Source organism: Pistacia vera, unplaced genomic scaffold, assembly GCF_008641045.1.
Source record: "Pistacia vera cultivar Batoury unplaced genomic scaffold, PisVer_v2 Contig93, whole genome shotgun sequence".
Taxonomy (NCBI): domain Eukaryota; kingdom Viridiplantae; phylum Streptophyta; class Magnoliopsida; order Sapindales; family Anacardiaceae; genus Pistacia; species Pistacia vera.
Window position 1 is genome coordinate 1305043 of NW_022196812.1, and position 26042 is coordinate 1331084.

The 26042-nt window shown below is 35.0% G+C and overlaps 1 protein-coding gene and 1 non-coding gene across 2 annotated transcripts; both read left to right on the top strand.

The window, feature by feature from the left end:
• Positions 1-32: 32 nt before the first annotated feature.
• On the top strand, positions 33-112 carry TRNAS-GCU. The gene has a single exon. It is a non-coding gene; the product is annotated as a tRNA-Ser (tRNA).
• A 15813-nt stretch (positions 113-15925) lies between these two features.
• LOC116120236 (linoleate 13S-lipoxygenase 3-1, chloroplastic-like) lies at positions 15926-25791 on the top strand. The gene is made up of 9 exons (XM_031406178.1): positions 15926-16324; positions 16426-16706; positions 17245-17482; positions 17780-18112; positions 18685-18878; positions 18975-19276; positions 19380-19646; positions 19898-19987; positions 24909-25791. The coding sequence occupies exons 1-9, from the start codon at positions 15937-15939 to the stop codon at positions 25573-25575; spliced, it is 2760 nt and encodes a 919-aa protein (XP_031262038.1). The 5' UTR covers positions 15926-15936; the 3' UTR covers positions 25576-25791.
• The last annotated feature ends 251 nt before the right edge of the window (positions 25792-26042 follow it).

Below are 26042 nucleotides of genomic sequence, written 5' to 3' on the forward strand. Positions count from 1 at the left end.
ATATATCTATTAAAGAGAGAGTCTTCAACAACGACGCTTTGGCCGAGTGGTAAGCGTGTGCCTGCTAAGTACATGGGGTTTCCCCGCGAGAGTTCGAATCTCTCAGGCGTCGTTTCCTTTTTTGTTTATTTTGAGCATAACCTGCAGATTCTAGACACCATACTTCTGAAACTCACTCACTGTTATCTGCAGAAACAAAAAGATAACTGAGAATGCATAAAGATTTAATTTTACATTTAATTGCTTAACACACACCTAATGGGCAAACTTGGCGAGTCTTGAGCCATCGGCTAATGCAGTGAAAGTGGAAGGCATGGTTGCACACACCCGCCGAAATGCACAGCAACAATGTTAGATATATCTAAATGAACAATCAAACCAAACCCCACCTGTAAACAGATGCCAAAATTTCATCAACGTTCAGGTTTTGGTCCTTCAGTCTACCCCAAGCAATTGTGCACTCTTCGCTGGTGACAGCTTGCTGATTGCTTGACACTCAATGCCTGTAACCAAAAACAAACACATAATCATTGATTGATTTCTTGGCTGAGAGAGATTAAATTGTATTGAAAACAAAAAGGAAAAATAGCTTACAGCGATCCATGATATGGTTTCTGCAGATAGAAGTTGTCCACAACTATGTCCCAAGCCCATAAAGTAATAGGAGTCCACTTCTTGAGTTCTAAGTTGTTGTTTTCGACTTGAGCCACAGCACCCAGTTCGTTCGAGCTGCCGACGGTGGCTGGTGGCGGCGGCAGAGACCTTGGTAGCGTCAATTGACATGGTGGCAACTGGGAAAGAGATAACGTTCAAAGAGATATGAGGTGATCATGGGTTAAAGGGTTATTTAGGGAGATTGGGTAATTTGGATATAACAACTTGTTTAGACTTTCAAGTCCTAACATTGGACAACATGTTGCCATTATATGCAACATTTTGTTCTGTTATGACAACATGTATGTTACTATCTGGGTTTATTACATTATCACCCTTTTAGATTGGTGTGAAAACATTTCTAATTTTGGAAAATTAATACTCTCACCAAGTAGTCATTCCGTCAATAAATATAATGATATAAGGACTTAACCCAAACCTTACGACACGAGTTGACGACAGCGATGCACCACCTGTGTTCGTTTTTCGAAGGCACACCTCCTTTCAAGAGGATTTGCAACATGTCAATCCTAGTAAGGTTCTTTGCTTTGATCAAATTAAACCACATGCTCATCGCTTGTGTGGACCTCCATCAATTCCTTTGAGTTTCATTCTTGCGAACGTACTCCCAAGCAAGATATACCATGTAGGGTCGATACGCACAACGCTAATATCCATTGTTTACGGCTAGGATTACTATCCCATTTGCTCCTCTATCTTTCATCTCTTAGTGTCAGTGTCGACCCAACAAAGTGCTTTGTCTTGATGTTCTTTCCAATCTTTACGTTCACCAAAATAAAATCCTGTGAAGTTTTTCGTTGAAATTTAAGTCAAACAGTCACACCGTTTTAGGAACGGTACACCGTTTTGAATAAACTATAACCATTTGGTACTTTTGTATTCAAACAAGGTTAATTAATATTGAAATTTTTTTTTTTTTTTGTCATAAATTAAAATGCGTCACATGGGTAGCTAGCTTTATGAGAATCTGTGTGCGGTGATCAAGAAACATGACACATTGCACAATGTACAGAGGCTAGCTAAGTAAATGACACATGACACATTAAATTAATTAATTAATTTAATGTTAAATGTAAACGTCACTGTATGCGTAACAGTCATAAGATTTCATTAAATTAATGAGTTAATACCTTTTCCCACGCAAACAATGGTTTAATTACTTTTCCACCATAGACTTTTAAAAATTCACTTTCTCACCCAAAAAAATACTTTTCCGTTTAGTGGCAGACGAAGAGTAACTCGATTCATTCTTTGACTTTTGAAAAGAGGAGACTGTAAATCTTTAGTAGTCAGAATTTGACTTAAGATGAGTGACTGTGCAAACTCTAATTGTTGGGTGGGAAAAGCCGTTTACTTTTAAATTAATCTAAAAAAATCTCTTAGAATAATAATCCAGATTTTGGATGTTGCATATACATTTTACAAATTTTTAAACAGATTTTTTCAAGATTTTTAATATAATGCTGCCATAAAATTAAATTAAATTATATCATTTAATGGGTGCACAGCAATTGCGGGTTTCTCAATCTTCATTAATTTTTTTACCAAACCTAAAAGTTCTCGCACTATAGATGTCACAAACTTCAATCTTAATAACTAAACATAATCTTAAGATTAATTATTGAAATATACACATTTCACATTTATATAATAATCAATCAATTTACTACAATGAAAAAAATTTATTTATCTTCCTAAAATGGATATAAAATAGACGTTGTACCAAGTTAATTAAGAAAATAAATTACCCTCATTTAGGAAATAAATTTCCATATCTTTTACACCAATTTACATAATCTAGATATAATTAAATAAAAAATTTATAATTAAGGGATTTCACACATAATATTATTTTTTAATATAAATTTTTGATATTTTTTTATTTTATTATTACCATTTCACGTCATTTGTGTGTTTAAAATAATAAATAAAAATATGAATAGACGTGACACGTCCAAAATAATCTCCTATAATACATCTTCTCATTTCTCTCCTCACAATTTCCATTACCATGGCACAGACTCCCCGACCAAGCCGGCAACCGCAAGCCGCCGGAGAATAATCCGCGACGGCGGCGTAAGCTGCCGGTGATTCGCCTGGGAGGCAGCGCCCGCGAAACCAAAGGAGGATGTTTATAGTAAGAATGGTGAGAAGGATGAGGCTGCGGTGGCTGAAGCTGCGTTACGTTCGAATGATAGAAGCTCAAACAGTATTATCGGAGACATGGTGAAGGATTCATGGACGCAGTGCAAGTTTGGAATCGTTTCAACAGAGAGCTCTAGCTGAGGCCAGCTTCGCTTCTCTCGGTTTAGCTTTCACACTTTCCCTTCTATGGCGTGGCCGGAGCAGCCGCAGATCATGGTAAGCCCCCGCAATGTAAACTATATGTATGTAAATAAATAAATTTTATAATTTTTTTTTAATTCTTTTTCCGTTATTTTTGCTAAATCTTGATGAGGGAAATGCGACAAAGGAAGGAAAATCCATGGATTGATCCCATTGTCTCCACCCCGTAGGAACTACAAGATCACCCCAATGACGCCTTCTGTATCTGGGGGTCTCCACCCGTAGAATTACGAGATCACCCCAATGACGCCTTCAGTATCTGGGGTTGCGGACCGACCGCAAGCTAGGAAAAATTTATAGATAATAAAGACCGACCGTAAGCTAGGAAAAATTATAAGAAATAAAGAATAATACATATATATATATAACCATCAATCAATCCTCATATTACTTCAGATCCCAGATATTAAGGAATAACTGGATCAACAGCGATCACTATGCAATCACAGCGCTCAATCGCAGAATATCAAATTGCGATTCATATCATTGTAATCCCCTTATTTTGTTATTTTCTTTGATAATTTTGTATATAACTCCTTCAAATGATAAGGAGGGGTTACGAATTTTACAAGAACTGTATGTAGCTCTCACAACAAATACAAAAACAGTGACATAACTTTAGAGTTAACTGTCGAACCACTTTAAAACTCTCATTGTCTTTACTTTATTGCATTTTTTTACATACATTGTTGATTATTCTTAATCAGTACACATAGTCCAATCTTGATAAGATCGATTGGATCTCGCTAATTGATAAGATTTCTGTATATGTATGTGCATTTTTTGTAGCTTAAAATTGGGTAAAATCAATTAATTTTGGTTGCATTGTGAAAATCATGATTTATTTTTAATTAGAAAAAGATTAGTTTTAATTGCGTTTGGAAGTGCTTCTAGAGGAAGCGATTTTTGTATGGTATAACGATAGTCGATATTGTTAGAGAAATATAGGCATCAAATTAATGTCTTAGGAAATACTTCATCCCATTTTTTCAAAAGGGTTTACGTCTTGGATGAAATCAACATATTAGTATGTTATTTTTCTTTATTTCAAAATTATTCAACGGGTGGTGATTAAAATTAAAATTGTTATAAAAACGATTTTTAGATAGTCGATAAATATATAAACATTGATCTTATCGGGTTAGCTCCTAAAATTAAATGTTTTGAATAAACGGGTGATATATTTGTGTGACAAGCCCTTTCTATTATAATTTGATAGAATTTGAGATGAGTCTGACTTCTCATCCAATAAGACTTTGTAGAATGTGGGGGTTATCCCCTTTTATAAACCAGCAGGCTTGAATGTGTCTATATATGTGGGCCCCAACACTCCCCTACGGTCAAGCCCCTATGTTAAGTCAATTTGTTATTGGAGGTGGTTGTCGACCAAACTCTCATTCACTAGTCAAACACTCAGCTCAATTGAACATGAGCTCTGATACTATGATAGAATTTGAGGTAGGCTTGACTCCTCACCCCTAAGGCCTTAAGAATAAGAGGATTACTCTCATATAAACCAGTAGGCTTGAGCGTCCTAGAAGTGTGTGACTCCAACAATTCTCAAGTTTAAAAATAGTTAATTATCTACCAAAATTGTCACCCTTTTTCAAATGCAATTCAAATCTTTGCAATGTACATTTGATTGCAGTACCTCTATCTATTTAGCGGGCTGACTAATTAACTCGTATATATGAAAACTTATATGCTCCAATACCATGGGTTTGGATATAGAATTCACTTCCAAAATCTACTTCTAGAGGAGGAAAGAGCTTAATTACATATTTGTACTATAACGTCTACAAAATTGACGAGTTAGAGCAAACAACTTCTAAGCTCAAACTCAAAATTGATCCCTTTGAAGAAGGGTAATACTACGTAACAAACGAATTTCATAAATTTTCACTCACAACCCAACGTGGCACTGAGTGACATTACCATATCAACTTATAGCTTTCACTAACATGAACGACCATTCTTAGAGATGAATGGTCGTGCACTGCATGGAATGGTCTTCCTCATCCAGCAATGGCCGTTCCATCCAAGGAAGGTCATTCCTCATCAAAGCACGCCCATTCCTCCATTCATAACGGTATAACCCTATAAAGGAACCATCATTTGTGAGATGCGTTTTGTCGACCTATCTATATTTTGAAGAAAATTTCTTACTCCGTTCTTCTCAAATGTATTTTTAAGGGTAAACATACGCTTGTAGAGGAAGCAAAGGAAAAGCCTACATATGTATACAAATTCCATTCAAATGACAAGCTACAAGCAGGTCAAGGAAGAGCCAGAAAATTCGTTTCATTTTTTGTGTTATCTAATCCTGATATATTAACAGTTCTTTTAATTATTAATAAATAATAACAAAGCATCTTTGAATGACGAACAAGACAAGCATTAAACTATAAATATATTCTTTTTGCTTGCGCATGTCAAATATTTAAAACTTCTTAATCTGTTAATTTAAAATCCTCTTCTCATATTTAATCTTGATTTTTGAATGTATGTGTTTTCTTTAGATTTAATAATTTTAATCTGATTTTTGAATGTATTGTGTTTTCTTAGATTAATAGAGTTAATTTCATTTACATGTGAGATCTTTTGATTTGAAAAGTATTCACATTTTCATAAACATCAAAAAAATTAATCTTATAAATCATCAAAGGTTTTAAATAATTATCAATTCTAATCAAATCGCACCAAGCCGTTGCGATTCCTACCGAATCCCATTAGGCCGATTGTGATTCAGGTCAAATCCCATTAGGCGGTTGTGATTTAGGTCGAATCGACCTGGCCGAGTATGATTCAGCAGATTCACACTTGGTTGGTGTGATTCCGGTAGATTTGCAACCAGCTAGGTGCGATTTTTTTTTTTTTTTTCAATTTTAGAATTTGAAGATAGGGAGTTTAAATGGCTAATTCCCAGTTAGTGAAGGTAATGTATGAGTTTGAATTAAGGGGTGTAAGTAATATTAAACCTATAATATATATTGTGCAAACTGATGAGAATGCCCTTTACCGTTAAACTAACATCTAAATTTTAACGATGGGTGAGAAACTATTTTTTCAAAACTTTATGGGTGGGAAATGCATGTTTGCCAAACTTTGGGTGGGAAAATGTCATTCTCTCTAATATAAGCATACCCAAGTTTTTGAAAACATCAAAAACCTATGATTATTAAATACCTTCTTTAAATTATTGAAATACCTATTTAAAGGGGATTTTCAATAATTATAGAGAGTTTCTAATAGTTTCCGAAAATTGGGTGTGCTAGATTAATTGACCTCCTTAATCAATCTGTAAGGAGGTATATAAAATAAACCCTTATGGGGTGTTTGGTTGGGGGTTATCTGAGATTACTAGGGTTAAGTCATCTTATATTACTTGATTACCATGTTTGGTTATCAAGTAATAAAAGATACGGCAATCTTCAAATACAACAGTGATTACCTCCATTTTCTTAGGTATTCTAAGATTACAGGGTTATATTTTTTTATTACAATTTATCTCTTATTAAAAATTTTAGGACAATAATGCCCTTATTTTGAATTTATTTACATGAATATAATTTTACTATTTCACCCCAATTAATTAACATTTGGACAAAATTACCCTTAAATTCAAAACAAATTACAGCCCCCCCAGGCCACCACTCCCACCCACCTGCCGCCAACAACCACCCCACCCGCGTGACCAGTGTCATCGCCGCTGATGAAACGGCACACGAAATGCCGAAAATGGCCGCCGTGAACCGATATGGCCATTTCGTCCAGATATCGGCCAGAAATTGACAGATCTGGCTGTCAACGGCCGGATCGATGGCCGTTAACGGCAATGTCTATGGCCGTTAATGGCCATACGGCGCACAGAGGCCATTTCCTGCCGGCAGTGGCTGGTTGGTGGGGGTGATTTATTGATTTTTCAAATTTTATTATGAGGTTGTTTTGCTAAGTTTTAAATGTAGGGGGGTTAATAATCCAAATAATAATCAATATTAAAAAATAATAATATTTATTAGGACAATTCAGTAATTAATAATATTCCCACCAATTTATTTCTCAACCACAAACATAATATAACATACCCATCAATAACCAAACACATTTTCCTAAAGATTTAGTAATTTTCAAGATAATTTATCTTCCAGTAATCCAATATTCTCAGTAATCTAATATTCCTTGAACCAAACGCCCATTAATTGATATGGATACAATTACATATGTCTTATTAGCATTTCCTCGTTGGTTTTAATTAATTAATTTATCTTGATGACTTGATCTTGTCCTTAATTAAATAAACGACTTTTTCCCAACCAGGTTGCCTTATGACACTTTCTCACCTAAAAGTTTTAAAATACCACTTTCCTACCCAAAGTTTATATTCTGACCAATTGTCGACCGATTCCGGCATCTTTGTGACCCCACGCCACCACCATTCGCTTTCCACATTACTCACCAAAATCCCTCAAACCTTGCTCCTGTCAACCCCACCAATCGTCGACAATCGAGTAATTGTGTAAAACGAAACTATCACTTCCAAGTCAAATTCTAACCAATCCTGACTAGCAAAAGACTCACCGACATCCCCTCTTCAAAAGTCCCAATAGCCTTGACTGATTTTTCTCCTGTTGAGCCGCCGAATCAGAAAGTGTATTCTAGGTAGTAAACGAAATATAAACTTTGGGTGGGGAAAAGTGGTATTTTAAAATTTTTGGGTGGAAGTGCAATGGAGGCAAACCTTGGGTGGGAAAAATTGTTTACTCTAATTAAACATATACAGTAGAATCACTTGGACTGACCAGTTTGTTTAACCGTAACGTAAGTTCGGCCTAAAACAGGATTAAAACAATTTTGGGCCAATAAGAAACCTTTCAGCAAATCATATTTAAACTATCACATTTACATAAGAAATAGTATTAATTTGGATAAAGTACTTAATTAATCACGTTTTACACTAATGCTTTAAATTAGTGGGTGGATAGATGGATATGCTTTGTGATATAGACAAAGCTTTGGAATTAAAAGGTTTTAAAATTGTATTTTTTTTGGGAAAGACAATATCTTTCACTCAACACTAATTATAGATTTATCAAAAGTTAATCCAAACTAATTAATTAACATTCCTTTATCTAGTTTAGATTTTGAAAAATTATTATTCATAATTTACTATAGAAATTTTGCTCCTTCAAAAGAAAAACCCCTTCGAAACAAAATTAGGAGAATTCAAACACGAGACCTTAGCTATTCGTGTCATGTCAAATACCGTTTGATTCTCCTGATCATCAATTTTTGCATATGCAACTCATTTATGATTACCAATTTAATTTGGTCACTTCTACCTGAAAATGACTCATAAATGACATTATGGTATGATTAGTGAAATTCTTGCACTTTTGACCATGTGAATCATGATTTAGAATCATTAATTCCCTTGTTATTATGTAATATATATTTAATGTCTACAAGTTTTTTCTCAAACCAAAAAATTTGTGGATGCCTCATTAATTAGCGTTTAGTTAATAATTTATCTACAATAGAGGATCAATCAAATCGTTTGTCTATACATTAAGTTAAAATAAAAGTTATGTACTCGTCTATATAGCAAGGTTTTAAAACTCGCCTGGCCTGGTCGGTTGAACCGGGACCTAGAGGCTTCATTGGGTCGGGTTACAAAATTTAACTATTCCCGAAATCCCTAACCTTATGGTTGATGAACGAGAGGCTACCAATGCCGAAGTTAGAGGGCTTTTGTAGAGTGGAAGTGGTGGTTAAGGGGTGGTGTTGGAGTGAATTTTGGACGTTGAAATCAACTAAAATTGGCTGGAAAAATCAACATAATCGTATCAGTATACGCAATCACGGTCGGCGAATTGGGGCGACCAAGGTCTGGTTAGAGGGGTCTTGTAGGATGCTAAGGTTTAGGTGTTAGTGTCGGATTGAATATTGGCCGCAAGAATCAGCCAGAAAAATCAAAGCCCTAACTGTTATAGGGGTGTTTTTGCTAGATTTCAACCTGTAGTACTGATTTGTAGTTTTTAGGGGTTATTTGTAAGATTTCAAACTTTTTGGATACTACTAGACCACCGGTTTAATCGGATCGATTAAACCTAGAACCGACCCTCTGGCTGAGTGACAATCTGGGGCGGGTTTCAAGGTAATAACCCATCACCAAAGGCATTGGCTGTAAATAGAAGTAAGTCTTGTTTATTAACCATCTTGAAAACATCCTCCATAGTTAAGGCACTCAAACCAACTCTCATGAGAGTTTCGGTGAATTAATAAAATATGACGAATTTTAGTGTTAATGATATTAAATGAGATCGGGTTATAAAAGATTAAGACATCTGGATTCTATAATCTTCGTACTTCTGTTTATTGTTGAAATCTATATTATTTCATCATTTTTTTTAATAAAATAAAAAAAAAATGTGGGGTTGATATTTCACAAAACATTATTCATTTAAAAATTAATTCTGACCAAACATATGACCTTTGTGTTTAACGTAAGTTCGGCCTAAAAAGGATTAAAACAATTTTGGGCCAATAAAGCCCTTTCAGCTAAATCATATTTAAACTTAATACATTTTACATGAAGAAATAGTAATTAATTTGGATAAAATACTTATTAATCACGTTTTACACTAATGCTTTAAATGGGTGGGATAGATGGATATGCTTTTGTGATAGACAAAGTTTTTGGAATTAGGTTTTAAATTTGTATTTTTTGGGAAAGCAATATTTTTCACTCAACCAATTAATTAATTATGATTATCAAAAGTTAACCACAACTAATTAATTACATCCCTTCTAGATTTGATTTTGTAAAAGTATTATTCATAATTTACGGCAGAAATTTTGCTCCTTCGAAAAGAAAAACCCCTTCGAAACAAAATTAGGAGAATTCAAACACGAGACCTTCAACTATTCGTGTCACGTCAATATACGATGGGTAATATCTATATGCAACTCATTTATGATTATCAATTTATTTGGTCACTTCTACCTGAAAATGACTCTAAATTGACATGTTAAGTATGATTAGTGAAATTCTTGCACTTTTGACCATGTGAACCATGTCATTTAGGATCATTAATTCCTCTGTTATTATTTAAATATATTTTATGTCTACAATTTTTTTCTTCAACAAAACAATTTGGTGAGAACCTCATTAATTAGCGTTTAGTTAATAGTTTATCTACATAGAGGATCAATCAAATGTTGTCTATACTAATAAGTTAAAATAGAAGTTATGTACTTGTCTATTATAGCAAGGTTTTAAAACTCGGCCTAGCTCGGTCAGTTTGAACCGATTGAACTGGAGCCGGGGGCTTCACTAGGTCATGTTACAAATTCAATATTCCCGAAATGCTAACCTTATCGCCAGCGAATGAGAGGCTACCATGTGCCGATTTAGAGGGCTTTATAGAGTGGAGTCGATGGTTTAAGGAGTGGTGTCAGAGTGAATTTTGGACGTCGGAATCAGCTGAAATTTTGTCAAAAATAACCCAATCACAGCGGTATATGCAAGTCACAACCGCAAACATGGGGTTACCAAGTGTCAGGGTTAAGGGGTTTTGTAGGGTGCTAGTGGTTCAGGTGGTGGTGTCGAATTGAATTTTGGCTGCGAGAATTAGCTCCAAAATCAAGCCCTAACTATCACAAGGGTGTTTTACTAGATTTCAGACTTGTAGGAACTGATTAAATTTTATGGTATTGCAGATTTCAAATTTTTTGGATCACTGGGAGACCACCGGTTTAATCAGACCAGTTAAACTTGGGACCCGACCCCTTGGCCAAGTGACAACCCAAGTCAGGTTTCAAGGTTTTATAGAAGTAATTCTTTTAGTAAATAACCCATTTCAGAATTAAGGAAAAGCTAATAACCCATCACAGAAGGCATAGATAAATAGAAGTAAGTCTTGTTTATTAACCATCCTGAAAGCATTCCTCCATAGTTAGGGCACTCAAACCAACTCTCATGCGAGTTTCTGGTGAGATTAATAACATACGACAAATTTTTAGTGTTAATAATAGTAATCGATGATCGGGTTAAAAATGATTAAGACATCCGGATTCTGTAATCTTCATACTTCTGTTTATTCGTTGAAATTTATAATATTTCATCAATTTTTTGTAATAAAATAAAAAAAATGCGAGGTTGACATTTACAAAACATTATTCATGTGTTAATTAATCCTTCTTTCAATAATTGAAAATCACCATCAAGAAATTGAATTTGGGATTATGTGTGGACTGATTTTGATTCATAATTTCCCTTTCGCAATATCGAAAATTAATCAAGAAATCTAGACGGTAAATTAATTCTATTGGTTGATGATCATCATGATGAAAATCAGTGGGTCCCTATTATAGCAAGGTTTTAAAACTCGGCCTAACTCAGTCGGTTGAACCAATTGAATTGGGAGTCGGGGGCTTTATTGGGTCATGTTACAAAATTCAACTATTCCCGAAATGGCTAACCTTATCGCTAGCGAATGAGAGGCTACCATGTGCCGAGTTTAGAGGGCTTTTGCAGAGTGGAGGTCGATGGTTTAAGGGGTGGTGTTAGAGAGAATTTTTGACGTCAGAATCAGCCGAAATTTTGTTGGAAAAACCAACCCAATCACAGCGATATATGCAAGTCACGACCGGCGAACTGGGGGTTACCAAGTGTCGGGGTTAGAGGAGTTTTGTAGGGTGCTAGTGGTTCAGGTGGTGGTGTCGGATTGAATTTTGGCTGCGAGAATTAGCTACCAAAATCAAAGCCCTAACTATCACAAGGGTGTTTTTACTAGATTTCAGACTTGTAGGAACTGATTGTAAATTTTATGGGTATTTGCAAGATTTCAAATTTTTTGGATCACTGGGAGACCACCGGTTTAATCAGACCAGTTAAACTTGGGACCCGACCCCTTGGCCAAGTGACAACCCAAGTCGGGTTTCAAGGTTTTATAGAAGTAATTCTTTTAGTAAATAACCCATTTTCAGAATTAAAGAAAAGCTAATAACCCATCACAGAAGGCATAGATAAATAGAAGTAAGTCTTGTTTATTAACCATCTTGAAAGCATTCCTCCATAGTTAGGGCACTCAAACCAACTCTCATACGAGTTTCTGGTGAGATTAATAACATACGACAAATTTTTAGTGTTAATAATAGTAATTGATGATCGGGTTAAAAATGATTAAGACATTCGGATTCTGTAATCTTCGTACTTCTGTTTATTCGTTGAAATTTATAGTATTTCATCAATTTTTTTTGTAATAAAATAAAAAAAAAATGTGGGGTTGACATTTACAAAACATTATTCATGTGTTAATTAATCCTTCTTTCAATAATTGAAAATCACCATCAATAAATTGAATTTGGGATTATGTGTGGACTGATTTTGATTCATAATTTCACTTTCGCAGCCTCCGAAATAAATCAAGAAATCTGGACGGTAAATCAATTCTATTGGTTGATGATCATCATGATGAAAATCAGTGGGTCCCTACATCATCAATTGTGGGCTCATCCTAGGCCGGTTGGTCGTCGTACAATAGATTTAGTGGACCTTCCCATATTTTGCACTGAATGATTAATGACTATTAGCCACATAATTTTTTTATTTTTTTATTATTTTTTTAAATTTAAAAGAAAGAAAAAGATTGGTATTGTTTGGCTTTCCATCAACCATCCTTGTCTTCAATAATCAAAAAATAGACCTCAAATTCAAAAACATGTGTTCACGCTTAGATTTTCATGTACCTAATGAACTGTATGCCCACGAGAAGTATCTGGGAGAAAAGACACCACAAAAAACATGGAGTGAAAAAAAGTCCGATATCTCTCACCCGAAGGCTTTTGAGAGCATCATTTATCTGTACGAAAGACGGTTTTTTTCAACTAAATGAAATTAGTTCTCATTTGATAGATTTAATATGAATATGATTGAATAAGATAATCTTATGCTCCAAGATATGACCCAGATGTGAATATAATTAATGGATTACAAAAGGTTACATATTGGACCAACAATAGAAATTTGTCAAAATATATGAAAAGTATGAATAATGATCCTTGTTTTCTTGGTCAAAATTCAATCAAACTATTGGGTAATAGTCAATAGCTAACTATGACACTCAATATGAATTGAAAATAAATGTATAAGACAATTCTATGGTTGGAATTAAGGAAATCTCTTGGCAAGATTAAGCACGATAATTCGTTGAGCTCATTAGTGAAAGCAATATTCAACAGTGTTGTGTTCCCATTTCACTCTCAACTTAATTTACAATTTAATTCTTGACCAAACTTTATTTTTCTATTTATTTTTTATTCAAAAGGTTTTCCCAGTTTTGACCAAACTTTAGCATTTGCAACCCTAAGACAATCAAGGTTACCTTGTTTAGAGAGAGTCAATGAACTATATATTTGTAAAACATTTTCTTCCCATGCAATAATTGACTTTTTCAATAAAACCTAAGACAGTCAAGATAAATTAGATGAGAGGTAAGTTTCATCTCCAAAGTTTGGCACAGAAACACTTTCGCCTCTCCCTAATTTTAGAAACTAGCGTTATCACCCTTAAACGGTGTTTCTGTTAGTTAAATGTAACGGTTCAAGAGATAAAAAAAGATAATTTTAACAAGCTATTGACATTTTCGACCGAATGGTTAAACGTTTTCGTGAAACGTTTTTGACTGAATGGTTAGACGTTTAACTAAAACCCTAATAACTTTGGTATTTATTTAATTAGTTGTCACCTAATTGGATAAGCTAGGAGCCTGATCTTTATGACCATGAGAAATCAGTTTAATGGCTGCGCTTGACTGTTAAAAAACTACTTCCAAAATCCATTGAAACATTACAAAGACGATGATAAAGTTTTCTTTAGGGAAGCATAGCAGGAAAGTCGATCTCCATGCTGCAATATGCCAAACTGGGGCGCGTGAGCAGTGAGCTAAGCAGAGACCATTCTTTGTTGTCTAGCTATTGCATAATATAAGCAGAAAGAGAATTGAATTACAGCACGCCATAAACACAGAATTAAAGTACAGAAGGAAATAATTAACCTTTGCCCCTCCACTTTGCTTTTATTGGCAAGTACGTCCAAACCCATCTCTCTTTGCTGGAAAACGTTTCTGTGAAAGAGAGTAAATAAATTAGGCAAGCTCTTAGATTTCTTGGTGATTTGATGGCAACAACTTAAATATATTTATGTCTGTTTATAAATGAAAACGATCTTCACCAAATATTAATTGTAATTCACGTGGTTGCGATTTGATTACTAATGAAGCAAGTATAGTACTTGATTTTAAGAAATAAGGTGGTATATTTTTTATATTTTTTTTTTTTCAAATCGTTTATATATTGTTTATCTATCGAGATATTTAATGAGTTAACTTTTCGTTTATATCCATTTATCTATTCATTTGGTATCACATCTACGTATTCTATTAATAATACGGATCTGAAATATAATACATTGATCGATTAAAGAGAGATTTAACAACTAAAAGAAAGATCGATACTTTACGATTTTTCTCTTTGGATATTATTCAATGTCCCAGTTATTCACAGAATGTAAAAAGCAGATTAATAAGAATATGCTTTCGAAAGAAATCCAAGATTTTCTCGAAAATCTTACAAGATCCATTCGTGCTTTTTCCTTTGAGAACTTGTTAGAACTTCATCTGTTATAATCCAACCAATAAGGAAAAATAAAATCTCTGCAGTTCTTCAAATCAAATCAAATATCAAATCAAAATAGTAAGAGGAATTTTGTAGAGTCAGCTAGTGTCGTCAAAAATGGTTCAACTTGTAGAAAGTGACAAGCTTCAAAGTGGTGAGTTTATTTTGGGTGGGTGGCCATTATATGCTGCATTTAAGAAGCAAAGGGGGACACACACCAAAATCTGTTTGCAAAGTTATTGATTCATTTTCTTTATTTAGATCAATTATGCTATGGCATTACTTTTGGGGTTAAAAAATTAAACCACTTTTCTTCCTTGTTGCCTAATTCTATTAAACGTTACAATTACTTGACATGTATCAGCAATACTATTATGATACCATAGACTTTCTCGTTTTGTTATATTGACTTATGATCAATGTATCAACAATACCACCGTAATATCATAAACTTGTGATACCATGTCAACAATATTACAATGATACTGTTTATGTTAAGATCTCACATCGGGATCATACATCCCATCAAATATGGTTTTAAGCTTAAGAATTCTTCTATCTATCAGATCGATCTTTTAAGTTGATCAATCCCTTGAATTTGAATTTTAATAGTATACTTTCTATAGTTTTGATACATCGACTTGTGATATTATACCAACTGCAGTACTATAAATTGATATTGGATCAACAGTAACACTGCAGTAATATAAACTTATAGCAAAACTCTTAGTTGTAGTTTCCATCTAATAATTTAAAGTCTTCAATCCTGTACTTACCGTCATTTTAAATTCTCTTCCCATAAATTACGGTAAACTGGCTTTTTATAGGGTGAAAGAGTTTCGAAAGTAAACTTGGCGCACGGAATGAGCCTTGGTTCCTTTTGAGCCAAACTGAGTCGTCGGGCAAATGAGGCACTTGCCACTTGATGTTTTAAGAAAACAGAAAAGTAAAAACAATGAAAACAAAAACAAAAAACACATAAAACTAAAGCGATTGTCCACAGCATGATTTGAAAAACGTGTGGACGGTGAGGTTCATGCTACTGCTTCACATTTATATAAATACCGGTACACATACAGCTTCACCAGACAAAAAACAAGGAAGAGCTCTGTAGCTTTAATTTCTCTTCTCCTGACGAGCACAAAAAATAAACCAACAACCCACCAGCTTTATTCAGTGTTAAAGAGAAGACAAATATTTTAAATAATCATCTTCTTCTTCTTCTTCTTCTTCTTCTTCATGGCACTGACAAAAGAGTTCATGGGTTGTTCTTTACTTGAGAGATCGTTATATTTATCTTCTTCTTCAAGCGATTTTCAGAGGAAGTTGCAGAAGAACTTGTCGATTAACCCGGCATTTTTTGTTCCTGTGCAACCGAGAAGGTCAGTGCATTTGAAGAAAACTAGGACTTTTACTACTCCTGTGGCAGCAATAAGTGAAGATTTGATTAAGGCTTCTGTGTCTGCAACTCAAAAAGCTGTTAAATTTAAGGTTAGAGCGGTTTTGACTGTGAGAAAAAACATCAACGAAGACTTGAAAGAACAACTGGTTAACCATTTAGATGCTTTAACTGATAAGATTGGGAGAAATGTTGTGTTAACACTTCTCAGTACTGAGCTTGATCCCAGTAAGTTCTTTTCTCTTCTCTCTATCAGGTTTTTTACTGATGAATATTTATAATTTATTGTACTAAATTGGGTGTTTTTTTCTTGTTTTTTGTGATTGTAGAAACAAAGGGTCCAAAGAGAAGTAGAGAAGCCGTGTTGAAAGATTGGTCTAAGAAATCAAATATTAAAGCTGAGAGAGTTCATTACACAGCTGACTTTACTTTAGATTCTGATTTTGGGATGCCTGGTGCAATCACAGTTACCAATAAGCACCAAAAGGAGTTCTTCTTGGAGACGATAACCATTGAAGGTTTTGCTTGTGGCCCTGTTCATTTTCATTGCAATTCATGGGTTCAATCCAACAAAGATCATCCTGGAAAAAGGATTTTCTTCACTAATCAGGTATTCTTCAAGACTTAAAATTTTCCTTCTTTCTTTTTTACTGTAGTGGGTTGTTGTCAATGATTATGACTTCTTGCAAAACGCCAGAGCACTGCCAGTTAGATTTCTTCTATTGGGTTAAGTAAAAGTCAAAACCTAATGTTTTAGCTTTTGAATTTTGTCCCAGACAAAATCTTTGAATCATTCAGAGTATGCAGCTATAGAAAACTAAACTGATATTCAATGTTGTGCAATTAAAAATCAAAATTAATTAGGTTCATTCTATAAGGACTGCGCATTAACAGAAAGAAGAAGAAAATCAAAGATTGATTCTGCATTAGTGATATTAATTTGCTTATAATTAGATGGGCCATCACTTCAGAGGTGGACCATGAATTCAACATTCATTTTGTTTGTTTTTGTGTATGAGTCATGACAAGCCCTTCATATATGGATTTGACAACCACATCAAATTCTCCAATTTATTTTGTATTTTTTCTTTATTTTAAGAGCATCAATGGGAACTTAATTTGTTTTATCATACCTTAATTTTGTGCAGCCATATCTACCAAGTGAGACCCCTGAAGGGCTTAGAGTGTTGAGAGAAAAAGAGCTTAAAGATCTTAGAGGTGATGGCAAAGGAGTCAGGAAATTATCAGACAGGATTTATGACTTTGATGTGTACAATGATCTGGGAAACCCAGATAAATGCAGTGATTTAGTTAGACCAACTCTTGGAGGTGAACAAAGGCCTTACCCTAGACGGTGTCGCACCGGTCGAGTTCCAACTGACACTGGTAAGTTTCTTGATTATTGAAATTGTATGATCACTCAACCAACTCCTAAAAAAAGTTGAGGGGTATTTGAAAATTTCAAAAAATACATGATATATAATACTTAAACTTATATGCTTTTCAAATTGGTAAATGTGTCATTCCTAAACTCTATGGCAAAGGAAATGAAAAGTTGTTGATTCCTTTCTTTAACAAAATGGGCAAAAGTGGTACATCTGTTATGATCTTATTGAAAGAAAACGTAGAGCAAATAAGTGACCAAATTAATCCGATATTAATTTCCTCCATATATGACTGCAGATATGCATGCAGAGAGCCGAATTGAGAAGCCATTACCCATGTATGTGCCAAGGGATGAACAATTTGAGGAGTCTAAGCAAGACACATTTTCTACTGGGAGGCTTAAAGCTGTGCTTCACAACTTAATCCCCTCATTAAAAGCCAGCCTTTCTGCTGCAAATCACGACTTCAATGCATTTTCAGACATTGACAGCCTCTACAGTGAAGGGCTTCTCCTCAACTTAGGATTACAAGATGGACTCCTCAAGAAACTCCCCTTTCCGAAGGTTGTTAGCAGAATTCAAGAATCTAGCCAAGGTCTCCTCAGATATGACATTCCCAAAATTCTTTCCCGTAAGCATTCGTAACTCGAAAATTCTCTGCAAATTAAATCTAGAATTCTCTATGGTAAAATTATTCTAGTCAATGATCCAACTCATATCATACATTTTTATGTTGCACATGATATTATTTTTGTGAAGGGCAATAAGGTTGTCAGTGTTTAGGCAATAAATTTAGTGAGTGCATGCCCCATGTTCTAGTGGGGACCAAGTCACAGTGAGAAAGTTACATTAACTGATTTTAGAGGAATATATATTAAGATTTTTAATTTGCCAGTAGTGGCTTGTAAAGAAGAAGATATTGATTCTAGCAAATGACCCACCTGCATATCCTTTGTCTTCTTTCCTTGGCTCTTTATCAGCAAATTAACCAGGCAAATTCCAATGCCATCAATTGCTTTCTTTTTTCTGTAAAGTGCTTTATCATCATGTGCATATTTAACATGTGGGTATTTCTTAATGGTGCTTTGTTTCTTTTTCATTTTTTTATGAGTTCTTTTCGGTAATGGGTTTGAGTCAATTGGTTATTATTTAAATGAAAAGCCATGCTTCTTTGCTAAACCATCATGTGATTCACGATTGTAGGGGACAAATTTGCCTGGCTACGAGATGACGAATTTGCCCGTCAAGCTATAGCTGGTGTCAACCCAGTCACCATTGAGAGGCTTCAGGTTTTTCCTCCAGTAAGCAAACTTGATCCCGAAATCTACGGTCCACAACAATCTGCTTTGAAAGAAGAACACATTATTGGCCAAATTAATGGCATGACTGTTCAACAGGTAATTTCAGTTTCTAATAATCTTAGATGAGGCAGATGTACCACATTATTTACGGAGGACAGGGATTAATTGTTCTATTTTTGTAAATTTTTTCAGGCCCTGGAAGAAAACAAGTTGTATATAGTGGATTACCATGACATTTACCTTCCATTTTTGGATAAAATAAATTCACTTGATGGTAGAAAAGCATATGCAACAAGAACCTTATTTTTCTTGACCCCTCTTGGGACTTTGAAGCCTATTGCTATTGAGCTTAGCCTCCCACCATCCGGACCAAGTTTGCGATCAAAGCGTGTGGTTACACCTCCTGTTGATGCCACCAGCAATTGGGTTTGGCAGCTTGCCAAGGCCCATGTGTGCTCCAATGATGCTGGGGTGCACCAACTTGCTAACCATTGGTAAGCAAAATTATTCTTACACTTATTTGTAACACAAATTCTCTCGACATATATAAAATAAATTTAAATTGACTAAATTATTAAAACATTGCTGTGATTACAGGTTACGGACACATGCATGCGTGGAGCCATTTATACTTGCGGCACACAGGCAATTGAGTGCAATGCACCCAATTTACAAGCTTTTGGATCCGCACATGAGATACACATTAGAGATCAATGCCCAAGCTAGGCAAAACCTCATCAATGCTGATGGTGTGATTGAATCTTGCTTCACTCCTGGCCGCTACTGCATGGAGATTAGTGCCGCCGCATATAAAAACGGCTGGCGGTTTGACATGGAAAACCTCCCAGCCGATCTCATCCGCAGGTACATATTAATCTGCGATCTTACAGTAGTTTTTAGCATTGAATACGAAAACGTTTCTAAAAACATTTTAACTCATTTCAAACAAACCAGTTTTAAATTCTATATAAAACATGTCCTGTTTGTGCAACATTGGCAATAACGCAAGAAGGCAATGCAGCCACATGTTCTTTCATTGACATGTTCATACGTTTAGCTGGATTGAATTATAAAATCTTTGAGTGAATCTAATTGATCTGTCTTGATGTTTTTAGGGGCATGGCTGTACCTGACCCAACTCAACCACATGGTCTAAAGCTTTTAATAGAGGACTACCCATATGCAAGTGATGGGCTATTAATTTGGTCAGCAATTGAGGAGTGGGTGCGCACCTATGTCAACCATTACTAACCAAATTCAAGCCTAATTTGTAATGACAAAGAGTTACAATCATGGTACTCTGAATCCGTCAAAGTGGGTCATGCTGATCTTGCCCAAGAAAGTTGGTGGCCCACACTAACTAACGGTGATGATCTAGTCTCCGTTCTCACCACCATCATCTGGCTTGCATCCGCACAACATGCTGCACTCAATTTTGGTCAGTACCCATACGGTGGTTATGTGCCTAATCGCCCACCATTAATGAGAAGATTAATCCCAGATGAAAATGAACCTGAGTATGCTGTATTTTTAGCTGACCCACAAAAGTACTTCCTGGCAGCATTGCCAAGTTTGTTACAAGCCACAAAATATATGGCTGTGGTAGACACATTGTCTACACATTCACCTGATGAAGAGTACTTAGGAGAGAGACAACAACCGTCGATTTGGACCAGCGACGCCGATATAACCGAGGCATTCTTCGAGTTCTCGGCAGAGATCAGCCGGATAGAGAAGGAGATAGAAAAAAGGAACGCTGATCCTAGCCTTCGGAACCGGTGTGGTGCCGGAGTGTTACCATATGAGCTACTTGCACCAAGTTCTGAGCCTGGAGTAACATGTAGAGGAGTTCCAAATAGTGTATCAATTTGAACACAAATGGGGTTCAAATGGTCATGTTTGATGATCAAATTAGGTATATAATTAAAATTATTAGAACTTTGAGATGAGTTCTCAAAATAGTTGCTAGTATAATTAGCTAGCATGATCATTTTTAAATATCAGTTTTGTGTATCTAGATTCTTGTCTGGTGCAACCTAAGTGCACTTTAAAATCTTAGAGATATTGTAGATGTGAATTGAGTTTATATGAATAAAATTGTAGATGTGAATTGAGTTTATATGAATAAAATTGTAGCATATCATGTGCAGTTTCTAAATCGTAAAGATTACTCTGATTTTTTGCATTTTGTTAGGTATGAGATTACCATCATATCGCACATTAAAAACTTGAGTATATTCGTATTATAAATGACTTGATATATAAATTATAATTAAATGCTATATATGGTCGAGGTTGACCTCTAAACGACTAGACTAGACCAGAGCACAGCTAACGTCGCATAATAAAATAATGGATCATTTATGTTCATAACAATGTTATATCTCTGGGTAATGTTATTTGTATCAACTTTTGTACAAAAAGAATTTACCCCATATCTATATAACAAGAGTAATGCTATGCTTACTCACCATCTTATTATTGTTTGTAAATATAATGCATAGTACGGGTACCATACGCATAGTACGGGTACTATGTATAAGGTTTTAGTAAAACTCATAAGTTTAATATTTCTAATATAACAATTGATAACAATTGAAGGACCACTTGAAGATATAAAAGTATTCACACCCATATCATAAAGTAACTAAGCTTATATAACCAAGGGTGAAGTCAGAAAAATTATTTTGAAGGTCAAATTGTAATGTTTAATGAATATAGGGGTTATAGTTAATTAGGAATTAATGTTTTAAAACCCAACTTGGGGTGAAACCTGGCAAAGTTGCTAGGTCCTAGGTTGATCGGTTGATAAAATTTTTTAAAATTCAGCAAATATACCCCTAAAATCTATGGTGCATCTCTATAGGTTTAAAAGTTAGCAAACACACCCCAAATACAAATCGGTCGGTGAATGGTTGGCGGCGGCGACACCCCAGGTGCAACCCCAATCGTCCTTTGAGCCCATTTTCCTTAAAATATACCTAAGATCTGGTCGAAATATGTTCGATTTTGGCCAAATCTGACGTCGGTGTTAGCATTCTAGACCAGATCTCATCGATGCCGATGTCGACAACCCTTCCCATCACCTAAAAATTACTCCCATTTTCCTCCCAACCAAAACCCACCTCACCCCACCCCTGTTAGCCTCTCTAATTGCCGGTAAAAGCTGGTTGTTGCCACTGCCAGTTTTGTTCGATTTCTGGTCGATTTACTCACTGAAAATCAACGTCGTCACCACTATTGCATTCATTGGCGGTTTTTCTTCAAAAGCTCCAACATCCCAGCCAGCAATTGTTCGTCGATCATCCTCCCAAATCTTAGGGTTTTGAGTGAATAGGAAAAACATAAACTCGGCCCGTTGAAGCTTCCAGGTCCTGGTTCAACTGATTAAACCGGTCGGGCCAGGTTAGGTTTTAAAACAATGTTAGGAATCACATTTCAGGTTGTTTGTGGGGGGGGCGCAAACATTAAGTTCAATAACTAAGGGAGCCTAAATGCAGAAATTAGGACCACCCCAAGTCCACGAAAATCTTTAAAATTTATATGGAAAAATAACAATTTAAACCTGTAAATATAGTTTCTTTCCTGGCCACTCTAGTTTGTGAAGATAACACTTTAGTCCCAGCAAAGTTCAGCAAACGCAACTTTCTGATGTTTCTGGCACCGTTGTTCATTGAAGATAACATCTTGACCCCCAATAACATATTTTCTGGCTCTGCCCTTGCCTATAACTATGTTATAGAGTGGTTAGGACCATTCAACGAACCACCCCAAATCATAGAATAGCGAGGTTCATGCCAATGCCATAATGTCGGTACGCCCATGTGACTATAGGTTAAAAAATATTCTTCACTAATAGTGGGGCTACCACATGTGATTCATGTTTTTCATCAAATTTTATTCCACGTGGACAATCAATGAACCATATTAAGTGTACAGCCTTTAAACTCACTAATATTATTTTCATTTATTGAATTAAATATTTAGATTTAATATTTCATTTAGAGTTAATGACTAATCTCCATGGTATGATATAATAATAAAAAAAACCTTTGAGATTTTTAATATTACATTAATTTTTGTCTTCAATTTTGTAGGTTTTAAGATAAAGGATAGGATAGGATAGCAATTTGATAATTTTTATTAACTTATAACAACGTAAATTTTAATGACTCATTAACAATTCATTAATGGTTGGATGCCTTATCTCTTGTTAATTGTCGACTATAAAGAATGACCTCTAACGGCTCCTACACTCCCCTTTTAAGGAGCACCCCTCCTTAGAGATGGCAATTATACTCAGATTTACGAGAACCCAGCCCATACAAGTCGGGCATTAACTGTTGTTTGCGAGGATGGACATAGGCCTAGGTATAGTCTTAGGGCTTCCCCTCGAGTACTAGTCTGGCTTGAGACAACCATCGCAAAGCCAAACCTAAATTTTTATCATTTAAAAAAAGTTAAAATTTTATTTTATTCGATTATGATTTTGAAATGAATTTATGATAACAATCAATTCGATTTTAGTCAAACCCAAGATCCATTGTTTACTATATTAATCTATACACACAAAAAATATGGTGATTAAAGCAAAAGATATTGTTAATTAAGTTAATATGAATGATAAAGAAAAATATATCAAAGATTGCCCATGAGAAAATAAATTAAAATTAACATGACAGGAAGTGAGAGTCACAAAAAGCCAGTCGGATCAGGCCTAGAATTACTTAACATCCTCGCAATAGGCCTAGCCTAAGCCCATGCCAGAGTATGGTGTCAGGACTCAAGCATAGGTCCGAACCTGGGCCAAGGGGTACTCGATCCCCGCCCGACCCATTGCCATCTTTACAATTTTGTATGCACACCCTCGTGCATATCATTCTTGCAAACACCCACCAGACAATTGTCAAAGTTTTCAACTCTGTGGCACAACCCGATGGCTTGAGGGATGCGAGTTACCTCTAGACGCAACTTCGCATGGTGTCCAAACATCTATTATTTTAAAAACTTTAAAGAAACTTTTATTATTATATAATATCTAGGAATATTAATGTCATTAACTCTTAATTAAAAGAGAACTATTACCCCAAAGTCAACAACCACCACATTATAAATTCAAATACTGGGAAAATAAAAGTGGCTTTCTTTTTTAAAGTAGTAATAAATAATTATATCTATTCCATTTTTATTATTATTTTGGCATACGTGTAATAAGATGATGTCAGATATAATTTCTAGCATATGTCATGTTTGTTGGATTGACTAAGACTTTGTTTGTTTGTTTGTTTTCTATTATTAACATTGAGATGTCCCCACACTCGAAGGTATAAGATAAATTCTTAATCAACGATCAGGCATTCGAGTTCTATTTTTATTTATATATTTTTGTGAAAACACCAAGTTGTCCTCACACACGAAAGTATGAAACTAATTCTCAATCAATTTTAAGTTTTTTTTTTTTTTTTTTTTGTGAAAACCTCAAGATGTCCCTACACCCAGAGGTATGAGATTAGTTCTCCATCGGACCTCGAGTAAATGTCCTTGGTCATGAGCTACTTCCAATGAGATTCAAAACTCAGACATTACAGGTAAAGTTTACCCACTAAAAGTCCAGTTACCAGCTGGATCACAACTCCTAGTTTTATTTTTTATTTTTTTTTATTATTGTGATTCATGTGTTGGAAACTTTAACTTTTGATATTATTAGAGCCCAACAAATAAAATAATAGCAACCAAAAGTCTTATATATAAGGTCTTCTTTGTAATTATTATTAATTTGTTGGATTATGACATAATGTAAAGACTTTAGAGTCAGTGTTTAGAGTCCTTATTCTTATTAATTTTTTATTAATAGATTTTTGACAATAATTCCATGAGACTATTAGTTTTATTGGTGAAAGAGAAAATTATTAAATTTAAATTTATTTACTAGAAAATCTAATTATTTAAGAAAAAAGGGGAATTTGAAGGAAAAAAAAAAAAAATCACCAACTCTATCTAATTTTGCTTCTTAAATAAAAAAAATTAAAACAATTAGATAAAAGCCAAATCAAATTTCAAAAATGGGTATCCAAATGTTAATTCATTATTATATAAAATAATTAATTTAATTCGATGCATAATTTGGTCAGCAATTGAGGAGTGGGTGCGCACCTATGTCAACCATTACTATCCAAATTCAAGCCTAATTTGTAATGACAAAGAGTTACAATCATGGTACTCTGAATCCGTCAAAGTGGGTCATGCAGATCTTGCCCAAGAAAGTTGGTGGCCCACACTAACTAACGGTGATGATCTAGTCTCCGTTCTCACCACCATCATCTGGCTTGCATCCGCACAACATGCTGCACTCAATTTTGGTCAGTACCCATACGGTGGTTATGTGCCTAATCGCCCACCATTAATGAGAAGATTAATCCCAGATGAAAATGACCCTGAGTATGCTGTATTTTTAGCTGACCCACAAAAGTACTTCCTGGCAGCATTGCCAAGTTTGTTACAAGCCACAAAATATATGGCTGTGGTAGACACATTGTCTACACATTCACCTGATGAAGAGTACTTAGGAGAGAGACAACAACCGTCGATTTGGACCAGCGACGCCGATATAACCGAGGCATTCTTCGAGTTCTCGGCAGAGATCAGCCGGATAGAGAAGGAGATAGAAAAAAGGAACGCTGATCCTAGCCTTCGGAACCGGTGTGGTGCCGGAGTGTTACCATATGAGCTACTTGCACCAAGTTCTGAGCCTGGAGTAACATGTAGAGGAGTTCCAAATAGTGTATCAATTTGAACACAAATGGGGTTCAAATGGTCATGTTTGATGATCAAATTAGGTATATAATTAAAATTATTAGAACTTTGAGATGAGTTCTCAAAATAGTTGCTAGTATAATTAGCTAGCATGATCATTTTTAAATATCAGTTTTGTGTATCTAGATTCTTGTCTGGTGCAACCTAAGTGCACTTTAAAATCTTAGAGATATTGTAGATGTGAATTGAGTTTATATGAATAAAATTGTAGATGTGAATTGAGTTTATATGAATAAAATTGTAGCATATCATGTGCAGTTTCTAAATCGTAAAGATTACTCTGATTTTTTGCATTTTGTTAGGTATGAGATTACCATCATATCGCACATTAAAAACTTGAGTATATTCGTATTATAAATGACTTGATATATAAATTATAATTAAATGCTATATATGGTCGAGGTTGACCTCTAAACGACTAGACTAGACCAGAGCACAGCTACCGTC